General features: G+C 31.6%; 1 protein-coding gene across 6 annotated transcripts in view; it reads right to left on the bottom strand.

Moving 5' to 3' along the window:
- Positions 1–15,582, bottom strand: part of COL11A1 (collagen type XI alpha 1 chain) — a 201,109-nt gene that overhangs the window by 92,160 nt on the left and 93,367 nt on the right. For all 6 annotated transcript variants that reach the window (XM_033093033.1, XM_033093031.1, XM_033093032.1 and 3 more), the window contains 10 exons: positions 15,038–15,091; positions 14,580–14,624; positions 14,307–14,360; positions 13,736–13,780; positions 10,249–10,302; positions 9,031–9,075; positions 7,666–7,719; positions 7,541–7,585; positions 3,675–3,728; positions 1,993–2,100 (listed from right to left, as the gene is read on the bottom strand). In XM_033093033.1, coding sequence (XP_032948924.1) covers positions 1,993–2,100; positions 3,675–3,728; positions 7,541–7,585; positions 7,666–7,719; positions 9,031–9,075; positions 10,249–10,302; positions 13,736–13,780; positions 14,307–14,360; positions 14,580–14,624; positions 15,038–15,091 — 558 coding nt within the window. The remainder of the gene's footprint in view (positions 1–1,992; positions 2,101–3,674; positions 3,729–7,540; positions 7,586–7,665; positions 7,720–9,030; positions 9,076–10,248; positions 10,303–13,735; positions 13,781–14,306; positions 14,361–14,579; positions 14,625–15,037; positions 15,092–15,582) is intronic.

Here is a 15,582-nt window from a genome sequence, read left to right on the forward strand (position 1 = left end):
CAACTGATTTCCAGGTTAATGAAATTCTCTACTTATGATCACAAAGCTTTTGTGTTTTATGTTAAATACTACAGTAGAATATAAATACTTTTATTTATTTTAGAGTCATATTAAAATAAGTCAAGACAGAAAAATTATTTGTATTTTCAGTATGGTGACAGGCAATTTCAAAAAAGGGAAAAATACCAATGAAATGTAAGGAAGAATTGTGAAGTAAAGTCCTGATGCTTCAGAATAGATTGTGGTACCATTTACACAGAATAGAGTGGGTCTAAGAAGAGAGGCAAGTCCCAGAAGAGCCTTAAACTATTGGAAAGTGAGCACTTTACCTGGAGAGGTCATAGGAACCTTAAGCCCTGTTTTACCCTGTCCTTTTCCTTCCTTTCCCTAAACATGATAACATTACTCATCAGTTCACAAATGGCAACTGGGAGTGTGAAACTGTAGAAGAACCACTACAGGATATGATTCATAATGACATGAAGAAATGTTATATTTGTCTAGTCACAATCCCTGTACAATCCTTATGTAATGTATTTTCCTCCTTGGACAAGATGGTAAGGGAGGAGATTGCAATTCTCTTAATTAGCATGGAATTTCCATATTTTATAGGATAATGGCATGCTCATTATAGAAAATATGGAGAATAAACATACATACAAAAAGAAAGGAAATCATCTGAATTATACCAAGAGGTGATTATTATTTATATTTTCCTTTAGTGTACATAACAGGATAAAACTTGTCATAGACATTTCTATTTTTCTTAATTTAACATCATAGTACATTATAAGACAGTCACCAAATCACCATATCACCAAGTACCTTATGAAGGCATAATTTTAATGTTGCCTAACATTACACATAAATGTTAATGTAATGATTGCAAATATTTTTGACATAATACATATAAATGAATACTAGAATTATCTGGGGATGTTTTAAAACATCATGATGATTAAATTAACCACAGATTAAAAATAAAATCCCTTAAAGCTGGATCTAAACATCAGTATTTTTGAAAACACTTATCCTATGAAAATATATGCTATGTGAAAAAAAATAGAAAATCTACATTGTGGTTTGAGGGGCAAAGATAATCTACTTATTCCAAAACAAGCAGACCAACGTTCATTAATTCTTTCATCCTTCGTTAATCATCCTCAAATTCTAAGCCTCTAATGTGGAAGAGTTTTAAGAGTGGCTGAGCCTGCATAGCCAAGGAGAGCAGAGGAAGGAGAAAAGAAAGAAAGGATAAATGTACCCATTTCATGATGATACTTCTAAACAGTATAGTCATCTCTGCATAAGAACCTTTTGGTCAATGATAAACTGCATATATGACTGTGGTCCCATAGGATTATGATTGAGCTGAAAAATTCCTGTCACCTCGTGACATTGCAGCTGTTATAATATTGTAGGACAATGCATTACTCACATGTTTGTGGTGACACTGGTGTAAACAAACCTACTGCACTGTCAGTGGTAAAAAAGTACAGCACATAAAATTATGTACAGTAGATAACACTTGATAGTGATAATAAATGACTATATTTCTAGTTTATGTATTTTCTGTTATACTTTTTAATCATTAAAGTGTACTTTTTCTACTTATAAAAAAAGTTTGCTGTAAAACAGTATGCCATTCCTTGATTGCATCATTTTCTCTTGTGATTGATTTAAGATTGTGTTGTTTTGTACAGTAACATGCTGTACAGGTATGAAGCCTAGGAGCAATAGGCTGTACCATATAGCCTAGGGGTGCAGGAGGCTGTACCATCTAGGTGTGTGTAAGCGCACTCGATGATGTTCGCCTGACAATGAAATTGCCTAATGATACATTTCTGTCATTAAGTGGCACATGACTATATGGATATGCATGCAATGTAATAGAGTTCTCTTGATTTTTGACATGGATAATTTAAAATGTTTTTAAATGACCATGAAGCATCATCTGTAAGAGCACTTGTAAATTTAAAGTTGTTTACTGACCTTCTCTCCTGCTTGACCCGAAGGACCAGGGTCTCCAGTTGGGCCTGCTCGACCTTTGGGGCCTTCAGGGCCATCTTCTCCTCTTGGACCTACTTGACCCACTTCTCCCTGAAACACAGGGTAACAACATTTTGTAACTTAAAATATATTGAAGATTGAACAACAGAAATTATAGTCTATCGGAAAGTCACATTCTTCAACTCTTAGTCTGTTTACTTATGTTTTATTTATGACAAGGAGGCTTGAAATCAATCATTCCATTAATAAACAAACAACTGAATATAATTTGACATTTGACAAGCTACAGAAGCCTGATACTACCTGTTTCATATTAAATTAATTTTAAAGCATCTGTGTTGCAGAGAGAAAGGAAAAATAAGAATCACAATTAGATAATGTAAGGTGCAGAACATGCCACCCCAAAATATGCCACTTTGGCATAGAGATTATTTTGAGCTAAAGGCAAGCAGAGTTCTCTGCCCACCGCTATTTGCCTAAAAACAGGACATAAATTTGCAGAGGTGTTCTTCCTCATATTTCTACCAGAAAGGACAAAAGTTAATCATGAGAGCCAACTAGACCCTGATCAGTCTGGAGTCAGCAGCAGACACTAAAGGAATCTACAACAAACTTTACTACCTAGACTTCATGTACCATTAGTTTTCCTCCTATCTGCCTCCCACAATTTGCACCCCTAGAAACTCAAAGTCCTTTTCCTTTCTCTTGTCACTTTTCTAAAAATGTGTTCCTTTTCTAAAATGCTATATAAGCCAAAATTCTAACCACCCCTTGAGTTACTCATCACTAAGTGTACCCCTGTGTAAACATGATGATGCACAAGCTAGCAAACTTCTGTTTGCTTTTCTCTAGTTAATCTCTCTTTTGTCAGTCTAATTTCACAGGGCCCTAGGCTGAGAACCAAACAGGGTGCTAGGAAAAATAATTTTTCCTCTCTGACAATAACCACTTTGGAAACCACTGTTTGGTACACAAAAAAATAACGTCTCCAATTTAGACTTGGTTTTCTTTTACATTATGTACCGAAATATGCAAGTTGTTGCCCCCCTCCTGGACACAGGCTTTATGTGCATTTTAGGGAAACAAAAATGTTCTACAGTAGTCTTCTTGGTTAGATTTATTAGGTACTATTACGTTATAAAAAAAAAAAATCTTCCCAATAAAATGTTTAATTAGTTGACTCACATTTTTGTTTGTTTCCTAGACACTCATTATCATTTAAAAAAAAGTGTATTATAGGCAAGAATACTATGTAATAAAAATTCATGAAATTTGCAGATATATATTTTCCAGGCAACATAGCTCAAAAATATGATGAACAAAATTTATATGAAACCTGTCATATTACTTCTTTTCAGCAATTCGATCATTTTTTGAAAATGGCTGCAAACAATAGTATTTAATTTGTGTGTGTGTTTGTGTGTGTGTGTGTGTGTGTGTTATGCAACATGTGGAAATTTAACATGACTAAAAGACAATTGATACTATTATCTCCACAGAAATGAAAATACCTCATCTTCATACAAAAACCAAAGTGAGCAAAGTTTCAGGTAGTACAAACACTTTTATTTATTCTGTGCCTGTGTCTGCTATATTTAAATATAAGAATACACACACACGTACACACACCATTGTATGTACTAGTACAAAAATTTTTTACTTACTCTGTCACCTTTAAGACCCATATCACCTTTGAATCCTGGAAAACCATCTTCACCCTAAAAAATATAAGTAATAAAATAAGTGTTTAATCATTTTTTTAGATAAATCTAAAATATAGCTATATACAATATGAATACTGATAATTAAGGAAAATTGTTTTGAGAAATGTAAATTCTAGTTGTGAAACCTCTCCCTCCTATTCTAAACCTTATCCTTATATCCTCCCAATTTCCATAATTAATAAAGTAATAAAATGAAATATTTTTTTAATTAATAAAATAAATAAAATACTTTTAAAATTAAGAATTTTTTTACAAATGTGTCCATTGAATTTTCTCTATCTTATAGGGAAAATAACTATTCTCTAATAACAACATGTACTCTATGCTAGTTGAACAAAAAAGGTAAATTTTAAAATAATTACCATTTTAACTTCAGATTGTAAGAACTTTGGACTACCAAGTTAAATGTTTTTACTTTTAATTTACTAAATTATACCCAAAAATTTTATATGTATTTTGTAGTACGTGCTTTAGATAAATGCTTTCTACTTCATCTTGTTCTCTATATTACAATTTCTTTTCAAGTAAAGAAAATTAATATTTTCCTTTAGATGTAAATAGGGATTGCTCATTGTCACACTATATGCACAGATCAGAACGCTGAAAACTGGGCATTCTTCAGCAAAGAAAGGAGAAATTTTGAATATTAAAATATTTCTTATCATTCTTACTAAAATCTAAGCTTTTAAGAAGTAAGCTATAAAAACAACCTTACTATCTCTTAATTTCAACAAATTATTTAAATTCCTAAGAAATGATCTTTCATAGATTTAATAGCATTAATTGAGCAATTACTCTGTTCAAAGTACTGTGGAGTATTTTGTGGATTTTGTTTTACAAATAAAAACTGAAGGTAGAACATCTGCATTAAGTACAGATGGAGTAGAGTGGGTGTTAAAAGAGATGTTGACGATGATAATGATGATGATGGTGATGGTGATGGTGATGGTGGTGGTGATGGTGGTGGTGCTGGTGCTAGTTGAGATGGTGCTGAAGTAAGAAGTGAAGTGGAGAAGGTCTGATGGGAAAGCAGATATCTTAATTAGTAGTTAGAGAATGGATATGACTTGCAGAGTTTGTGGAAAGGACATTTCAGGCCCATATGGGAACAGAACTAGAAAGATTGGCACACATACTTCCATATCCAGAAAATATCAGGTAATTATGGGTATATGAAACCTAACCTTGGAAAAGGGATCCAAACTGGTATCTTACCTAAACTTAAGCATTCTGATTGGTATAGAAGTTTCCTTTAAGACAAAAACAGATGTTTTCAACATCCGGGCCATAAATAGCCTTATGGAATTAAGATTCTCGCTGCACTGAATGCACTTGGGCAATAGCAGAGACTTAAAAGCTGAAAATGACCACTTAACTTCCTATTGACTACTGTCTTCATTACCTTCTCCTTAGAGAGAAAGGTAATTACACAGTTGCCAAGTTTAGTTTAAAAAACTGCACACTATGTCTAAAAATCGGTAACAGTTTTTATTCTTTTCAAGCAGACTTTTGTTTTTGTTTTTTAAGAGGAAACATAGTTAAATAGTTGCTATTTCTGCCACACCTTTGTTTTCAATACATTCATAATTAAAGAAATAAATTAGATGACTCTTAAATTATTAGGTACGTCTTTACAATACATTACTTTTATTAAAACAAATGACACTATCAAATTCTAAGCATTCTAGTCCTGAAGTTATCAGATCTATATTAATGTTAAACAAAACAAAACAGTTTTAGAATATGTGTAAAAGAGGAATTCACCTCTGATACTTGGTGTAATGGGCTATGTTACTTGAAGTCTAAGGCAAAAATCTGAGTCTAAACAATGGAGAATTTTAATACTAGTTAGGGTACTAATTTGCTATTTCACCTTCAGTTAATAATTAGTGTTGTTACATGTAAAAAGAAAATAGTTTTAACATTCTTCTTTATCTCTTATGAGATAAATGGTTGATTATAATACACACTCAGAAGCAAAAAAATAAATAATGTACATTAAAATTCATTAGAATTTAATTATTCTTTACAGAGTTTAAATATGGGAAGAATTCTTATGATTATGAAAAAAGTTTCCATTGAAATACATGTAAAATTTCTTTGAATCTAGATAAGTACTATACTACTAGATTAATGTATGGAATGGAATAAAAGGTATAGCTGAAAAATACCTTACAGAATTTGTAGGATAATGTTTCATTTTACTTAAAATAAGGCACTGGGAAAGTAAACAATCTAAGTTTACATGTCTAGTTAATGTAAGTAGAATCAGAACTCAGAACTTTTCACTCCCAATTTAAAATATTAATTCTTTCTCTATGTGTCTACTTGTTTCTTGAGACCATACACCACTCAAAACAACCAACAATCTCAAATTGTTGTTCTTTCCTACATATAAGCAATATACATCTATTTCTTTTCCTGAGTGGGTTTCTTTTCACATATATCTCATCATCAATAATTTTATTTACCTCTGTCATTTAGCAAGTACCCTGTCTTTCCAAGAAGTTCACAACTTCCCCACCCCAGTTAAATGCCTTCCCTTTAAACACTACCTTCCCTAAAAATCCTTGGCAGGCACTAATTCCAGAAAAAAAATTTGATTGACACTTAAATGTCTTAAGAAAAATTCCAAACTGAGACAGTATTTTGTTACTGCACAGGCAATGTACAAATAATTACAAGTTCAACACTGTTCGAACTATCACTAAGATGTTGCCAACTAAGACATTATACCCTGAAGCTCATCTATAATGATCAAGATGATTTGGGATTCAAATCCAAGTAGCTGAGTTTATTTAAAATGCATAACACTTCATACAGTAGAACTGACAATATAGTTGCATACCTTGACAATGTCTCAGTAGGTTACCTTTTTTATTTTTTCCACAAAATAAATTGTCATCGATATCTTAAGTCCATCCCTTCTTGTTATCTATTCCTTATTGATATCAAATCCCCTTAGTGTTTTCAATACAATTATGACTAAAGGAATAAACAGTTATCCTTGAAATCAAAATTTATATTCCATATATTTCTCACCCAATCTACCAACATTTTATATAAAATCCTATTTTTTAAATGTTAATATTTAGTAAAGATTAATCCAATACTAATTCTGAGAAATGCCATTTGATTTCAACATAAATGATGAAGGATTTGCAGATTCTACAGTTACATTAAACATTTACATGAAAAAAAATTTAAGTTCTTTGCCCAAAGGCAATTAAACTATAAATGCTCCATAAGAGTCCACATTCTTTCACTCACCTCTGCCTGGTTTTAATCTTTATTATTTACTTCTCGTTAATACTTTGGCTTTGCATGCAGTATCACAGAGGAAGATTTCCTCGTCCCCCAACTGATTTATGATGCTTCTAAATTTAGTATTTTGCACTGCATTTCAATTTATGACTTTGGGGAACTTTAGTAGAGAAAAAGAAGGGAATAAACACTGCTTTTTTATGCATATCACTGGATATTGAACAAACCCTGAAGCAAATCTATTTTCTTAAGGCCAACCCTATGATTTATGAAAGTTAAATATAGGTAAGAAAAAAGTGATGCTAGATTAATTCTGTTGATAACATACCTTGCTTCTGTTCTATAATTTAGTTCTCACTCCAGGCTATAAGAATATACTTTTTTAAAGTGTCCAGGATTCAGAGTACAAAATTAGATTTGCATTGCCTGGTATATAAGTAATCACTTACTATACTTTGGAAATGAAGTATCTGTTAAGTTGAAAATTTAGACATAATAGATGTATTTAGTAATTAAAATTGCCTAAATAAATTATATTTTACCTTTTCACCTTTAGAGCCCTTGAGACCTCTGACACCATCTGCTCCCTATGGAATAAATTAGAAAGATTAAAAGACCATAATATTTTACATTGAAATTACATAATGTGGAAAAAAATAACATTTACCTTTACTCCTCTGGGACCAGGATAGCCAATAGGACCCTGTGGACCAGGAGGACCCTGAAACACACCCATTTCGATTTAAATACAGAATACTTTGCAAGTGCTACTCATGTACAGTCTGTAATTTTACCAAATAATCTACAAGAATATGCTATTATTTTTTTTTTACTATTGGTAAAGATTTCTTAGGAAGTTTATCATTTGTTTCTAAAGTCATATATGATGAACAAACCATGTATTCCAAACTCCCCATATCATGCGTTCATGCTAAAATAAGATATGCATACATAAAATAATGTAAATAATTATGTAATTAATAACTTAAAACTTTTTTTAAACCTGAAAAATTCTGATGTGTTCAATGTCTACAACAGACAATTACAGATTAACCAAGAGGATCCATAATTTGTAACCAAAATTGGTTTAGAATTGTAGCATTGACATCACCAAGAATATGATCAAAATTATATATTTTCCACAGCTGGCTTCATGTCACTAGTCTCACTAAAGGAAATAATATATCATCTGTAGTACACAATTTCTGCAGTAATGCTATTTTATTAGGTTGATGCAAAAGTAACTGTGGTTTTTGCAATTATTTTTAACCTGTTAGATCACAATTACTTTTGCCACAACCATAATAAGAATCCAGCTCTAGTGGTGAACACACAATGTGATATATAGATGATGTATTACAGAATTGTACACCTGAAATCTATGTAACTTTACTAATAATTGTCACCCCAATAAATTTAATTTAAAAAAAAGAATCCAACTCTACATAAAAATGATTCTACCACCGCTACTGTAATCCAAAATAGTATTAACGTTGAATAAGATTTTATTTAGATATTTTGATAATTGTTGCTCTTAAAATTCAGTGCCCTCTTATTTAAAGGTTACCAGAAAGTATTAAGTAAAAATAAAATTCGAGTGACATAAATAGTTTCATGATATTTAACAGTTCTTGTTCAATTTCATTATTATAATTTATGGTTATTTATTCCACATATACTATATATGCATAATGTGGATGTATTTCTAATCATAAGAATATTTTTAAAAAACAGAGAAAGCAGTCTGATTTATAAAACTGCTAATACAAAACTAGTTATCTAAGACATGTTTATTATATAGTAAAAAAAATAATTCTAGGTACATGATTTATATTTAAGTGTTAGAAAATTTATTTTAAAAGTAAACACATATCTACAGGTGGAGATGAATTATTTTCTGGGATTTATTTTCTAATATCCATATCCCTAAATGATCATAGAAAAATATATGTATCATAGAGATGATCACAGTAAAGCACTTTCTCTAGAAGATAAGGTGACAGAACATTTAAATGGATACTTTGTAACATACCAGAGCACCCTTATCTCCAGACTGGCCTTCTTTTCCAGGATGACCCTATATTTAGCAAAAATACATACTGGTAAGATGAAATACTGATGCCAGTTTATAATACTATTAAACTATTCCTTTTTTTTTTCAAAATATTGAGATCTTACTCCTTATGTTTTACAACAAATTGAACATTTTGCATCATGTACATGGCTTTAAGCGACATTGGAAACTGTGGTATTTAGAAGGAAAAACAATAAGCTTATATTGGATGGATGTAAATTTTATCCACTACCTAATGTACTTGAGAGAGCTCAGGAAAAGCACAAAACAAATACATATTAATATTCTTCAACAATTCAACCTCAATCTCAATTAGAGTCTTACAGAAGATATTTCAATCTGACTTTTATTTGGCATATTGATCAAATAACCATACATGCATCTTCAATAGGGAATCAAGGCATATGGACAGGACATTTGAAAATATAGCAAGATCATTAATACTAATAATGTCAATAAGAAAGTTATTGGGAGTCAATAAATAAAAATGGGCAGCTCCATAACAATTAATAATAAAGACAGGTAGAGGCAGAATGAAAAATTTTGTATCCTAGCTCTGAGTAAGTAATTTAAAGAGGAAAAAAAAGCATAAATAACAATTTTTTTTGAAAAAAAAACTGTAAATAATAACAATTATCAAAAATAATTATGTGGAAATTACATAATTACAATATTAATTACTGTGTGGTAGAATATAATGAACATTGCTATATTTCTAGAAAAGGAGAAAATCCCTGAGGGCTTAGGAATTTTCAGGGAAGATGGCTGAGGAAATTTACAAATAGTGAGGAATATCACCTGGACTCTCAAGAAACAAGTACTTTGAAAGGGAAGAGAGGATGGAAAAATACTTTCTATGTAAAGAAAAGGACATAAGGAAAGGTGTAACAATGAAAAAGTTTAGAGTATGCTGTGGAAAAAGTGAGTGGGAGGAAAATAGGAGATTCTGGCCTAGAGCGCCAGGATGAGTTTATCCAAAGACCACTGTGAGCTTGTTAAAGATTTTGCAATTATGGACACTACATGATGAAATGGCATTTTAGAGAGTTCAGTGTTTAATTACTGGCTTAATTTGCTTTTATTACTGAATTCATAAAATCACTTCTAAAACACATGCAAAATCTATATCTGAAGATAATACATAGAAATTTTAATGACCAGATAACTGTTACTTACCGGAGGCCCATCAGCACCGGCAAGTCCAGCAAGCCCTGGTTTACCTTGTGGTCCCTAACCAAATAGAGAAAGAGAATAGTTTAGTTAAAAAAGATGAAAAATATGAAAGTGACTTTGTACATAGGAATATGTACAAATATTATACATATACTACTAATATACTACTAATAAAATTCTTGAGTCACTTTCTTTTATATATGAGTCACAGACATTTACTTTTAAACGTATTATGTAGAAGAAATGGTATAGAGAGACAAATGAAAACCAAATTTAACATAGGTCAAAAACATGCTAATTGTTGGCCTGCTTAATAGCCCTAAATGTACAGTGATAGTACAGAGTTCTACAGGAAAGCCTTACTTAAATCACCATAGAGCAACACAAAATAAAGAACCTTTAACATGCTAATTGTTGGCCTGCTTAATAGCCCTAAATGTACAGTGATAGTACAGAGTTCTACAGGAAAGCCTTACTTAAATCACCATAGAGCAACACAAAATAAAGAACCTTTAACTTGAACAATTTAGATTTTATAACTGAGGTTAGCTGCATCTTATTTAAAGGATTCAAAAGTTTTAATCCCCTTCACCACTCTGCAAAGTCATATTTAGTCAAATAATTTAACATTACCTAATAACTCTTATAAAACACTAAATATTTAATGGAACTAAATTTGGTCACTAAAACACTAGTTATAGTGTTTATAATTCAAATAGTTAAATGGTTAAAATTTATAGTTTTATGTAGTATATTAAGCTATATATATATATTAAAATGGATCATGTGTGTATATATATATACACACTATTATATATACACTATATATACACTAATATATACACTATTTTCACATTTTAAGTCAAGCAATTCCATGAAATATTATTGTTATCTAAGAGTGGGTAAATTAAGCATTAATATGTGACACAGTTGCAATATGAATGAACCCTGATACATATCCATGTCTTTAAAGTCCTTGCCTTTAATATTTATTTTGTGTCTTGCTATTTCATGCTTAGCTCATAGAGTTATACAATTTATACAATACCATTTGTTTTTCTAAAGCAATTAATATGAGTTATGTAAATTCTGAAAGCATAAATTAAATCACAGGAAATATTCAGTATATTTGTTATCAAAATGTCAAAAAATATAGTTATGTTATCCATTTTAGTTAACAAACTAAAATATTTTATCACAAATATAATTTTTAGTACAGGCTATCATGATTTAGGACAAAATATATAAATTATTGAGAATTAAAAATACATGCCATTAGTGAAATTATATTTAATTATTAGATTATACCATGATCCAATTGAAAACCTTATTCACCAAGTCTGAAAGACAGGCTCTTCAGCCAGAAAAAATAGATCACAGAATATCATAAAGAAAATAAAAGTAATATAGGTACAATAAAAAATATATACCATATATGCAATAAAAATAATAATATTTCCCTTTCTCTTTTAACAGGAAAGAGACTGTCTTTAAACCCACAAGCTGGATATGTTCAGAGCAGAGAAAGAAGCAAATTGTGCTTAAAATAGCTCTTCTTACCACAAAAAGTGCAGTGAATCAGGGACCATATTTTACCTTTGGCTCAAGAAAGGGAATTGAGTTATATCAATTTTCCTTAAGAGCAAATTCCTCTTAGGAATCCAATGCATAGATGATAAAATCATGGTAGAAAATTTAATAGGCACCATGCACGACAGAGTGCAATTTATTATGAATATAGTATAGTTATGATGAGCTAATCTAAAATATGAGTGGCCCAGATTAAAATCTCTGATCTAAAAAGAGATTTCAAATCACCTATGGGACCTATCACCTTAAATTTATAAGCCATTTTCCAATAGCACCCTAATACTGCGATCATATAGAAAACATGCACAGAAAATAAATATTTTAAAGACCACTTAAGTTTGGTATGTTATTTCTTACAACTTAATAATAAGACAAATAATAATTGGAATGTTACCAAAAGATTTGAATATATATTTTGGAAAGATGTAGAAAAAAATATATACAAGTGGCCGACAAGCACATGAAAAGATGTGCAGCATTACTAGTGATTAAAGGAATGCAAATTAATAAATACCACAAGAAGATACCATTTAACACCAACAAAAATGACCATGATCAGAAAGGGAAACAATAACAAGTATTGATGGGGATCTGGAGAAATTAGAATCCTCATATATTGCGATTAGGAAGGAAATAGGGTACAACCATTTTGAAAACAATTTGGAAGCTTCTTAAAATGTTAAACATAAATTTACCATGTAACCCACCAATTCTACTGCTATGTATCTACTAAAAAGAAATAAAAACATGTCTACACAAAGATTTGTATGCAAATATTCATAGCAGCACTATTCATAATAGCTAAAATATATAAACAACTCACATGTCTATCAACTGCTGAATAAGTAAACAAAATGTGGTATATTCAATCAATGAAATACACTTGGCAATAAAAAGGAACAAAGTACTGATATATGCTACAACATATATAAACCTGAAAAACATTAAGCCAATGAAAGGAGCCAGACATGAAGGTCACATAATATATTCATTCATAAGATTATATACATATGATAAATTCATTCATATATTTCACTGATAAGAAATGTTCAGAAAAGGCAAATTTAGACACAGAAAACAGATTAGTGGTTGTCTGAGTCTGTGGGGGAAATGGGGAGTGCAGACTGACATAAGGTTTCTTTCGAGGGTGGTATAAAGATGCTAAAAATTTGATTGTGGCAAAACTCTGTAACTATACTAAAAATCATTAACTTGTACACTTAAAAATGAATGAAATTTTATGGTATGAAATGCACTCCCATTAAAACTGTTAACCTTTTAAAAAATTATGTGTTCGTAGAAATCAAAACTAAGAAAAAAAGTATTAGAAAGAATCAGCTAACATTGTGATGTAACTACAGGGTATAGGAAATATTACTTAGGGAATCTGATAGCAAAGTCCAGGGTTAAAAAACGACATCACTTTAATTAAAGATGTATTCTTCTTTTGATCCAGACACTGGATTATTAACAAGAACATCATTTGTCATCTAAATGTAAGATATGGTGGCAAGGATAACTTCACAATTTCCCTTAATCAGATCTTGCTACAGACCCTTGGTCAAAAGCAAATCTAATGACATTTTCTTTTTTTTTTAATAACGAGAAAGAAAAGGAGAAAAGAGAAAACATTCACTTATACCAGCACCTGTCTGAGATTAATATAGCTGAGAATGTCACATTTGGAAGCTACCCAAATGGCAACTGAGAAATTTTATAAAGTTCAGAGATGTATGAATGACTTCTTATGTTGTACTCGCATGGTTTAACTCCAGATTGATTCCTTATGTGCTGAGCCATCTAGATATCTTATCAAAAACAGAAGGCAGGCCTATACCTGCCTAAGGTTGATAGCCCAAACTTATTCACCAGACGTGAGTAGAACAACAGAGTAACTTACTTTTTCACCAGGAGGACCAATTGGACCTTGTGGACCAGGAAGACCCTACAGTAAAAGAATTTATTTCATACGTCAGGAATCACATCACAAGAATACACTTTTAGAATAGTAAATTATTAGCCTTCTATTTCACATGAAATGAGTTATGTGAGATACACACACACACACACACACACACACACACACACACACACAGTGTGTGTGTGTGTGTGTGTGTGTATGTATATATCCCCTGCACTCCTGAAGGTTTTGGAACACGGTGAGTAGTTTTACACAGCTACTCTTTTGGCAATGGGGCTGTAATGTGATCCTATTCAGAACCTTCCTGCAGGTGTGGCTGTTCGTCTGGGCATTCCATGAACACTGAATGACTCATTTTTCTCTTGGAAGAAGGAGGCCTCGGGACATTTGCTCATTTTTTTTTCAAAGGAAAAAAAGTAAAGAATTACCTTCCTACTTTCACATTGCAAACATTTTTAGTTCTATGTAGAAAATTCTGAGGCTGTCAGTTTGCTGTAGAGATACCTCCTTACCCCCTGATCACAGAGGAGCTGCAATGGCTAAGACTTACTTGAGTTCCTGGATTCCCTTGTTGACCTGGAGGTCCAGGCTCTCCTTGGGGACCCTGCCATAGGAAAATACAGAGTCTTTAATAGAGCTATTTCACATAACAGGTTTTTTTCTTCTCAACTGAAAAATAGTCTCCACATTAGTTTCCTCTATAGAAAATCTGGAAAATCTTGCAAAAAATTAATGCTAGCAGAAACTAATACTGAGAAATGACAGCAGTTTGATAGTACCCAGATTGCAGAAATGAGTTATTTTATGGATAGTTTCTACATACCATGTTCCCTTTGGGTCCTGGGGGGCCATCTACACCTGCAATACCCTACAATAAACAAAAAAAATATGCATGGATGTTAATAAGTCTAGATGCTACAACAGAAAATCAAAAAGACTAACCTCATAGTATCATGACATCTATTAGCCTAGGGTGACAAAATCACTTTAGGATTTAATGAAAATAAGGAAAAAGGCAAAATCCAAACTCTAATCTAAGTCCACATTGGAGACAATCTATCAGCATTTTCCACTGTGCGCTGGGAATTTGATATGAAGCATTAAAATAGATAAACTAAAAGGAAGAGATCAGTTAAACTGATAGGCAGCATCATTAGGTCTTAAAATATAACAGTTCAGTGAACACTTGGCTGTCTACAGAAAACTTTCACAGCCTCTGGGCTTTAAAGAATCTGGCAACAAGCTTCCCCTAGAAAATCCTAAATATTCAGCAATACTTACAGGCTGCCCTGTAGGTCCTGGAGTTCCTCTTGGTCCCAGCAAACCTCGAGGACCCTAGAAGGAAAAAAAAAAGAAGAAAGAAAGAAAAGAAAAAGCATGTCCTAATAAGAAATACCCTCAAAATATGCCTCTTCCTCTATTAAAAACAAACAAACAACAACAACAAAAAAACCCTTTCGTGTAATGTTTAGAGTAAAAATATCAGTACATCATCTCTTAACACACTGAGAGTGGTGTTTAAAATACCACTTTTGTGTAATGCAAACATCTAGTGTTTATACTGATCAAAAGCCAGTAAGCTGTTAGTACACAAATTGTGCACCTTTGATTCTATAAGTTTACCCATGAATCACTTGGGAAATTTTAAAAACAGGAAATAGATTAATTCTTTAAATATGCTACTTTTATATTATTTCTGATTTGAATGGCAACACTGAAACTTACTAAATCTTGTTATTCAATCAGATAGACTATGCCCTGATTCTCATTTGTTTTACATTTCAGTTACTTCCATTTTGAGAGAATATTGACTGAGGGAAAGAAAC

The sequence above is a fragment of the Rhinolophus ferrumequinum genome, chromosome 22, assembly GCF_004115265.2.
Source record: "Rhinolophus ferrumequinum isolate MPI-CBG mRhiFer1 chromosome 22, mRhiFer1_v1.p, whole genome shotgun sequence".
Lineage (NCBI taxonomy): Eukaryota > Metazoa > Chordata > Mammalia > Chiroptera > Rhinolophidae > Rhinolophus > Rhinolophus ferrumequinum.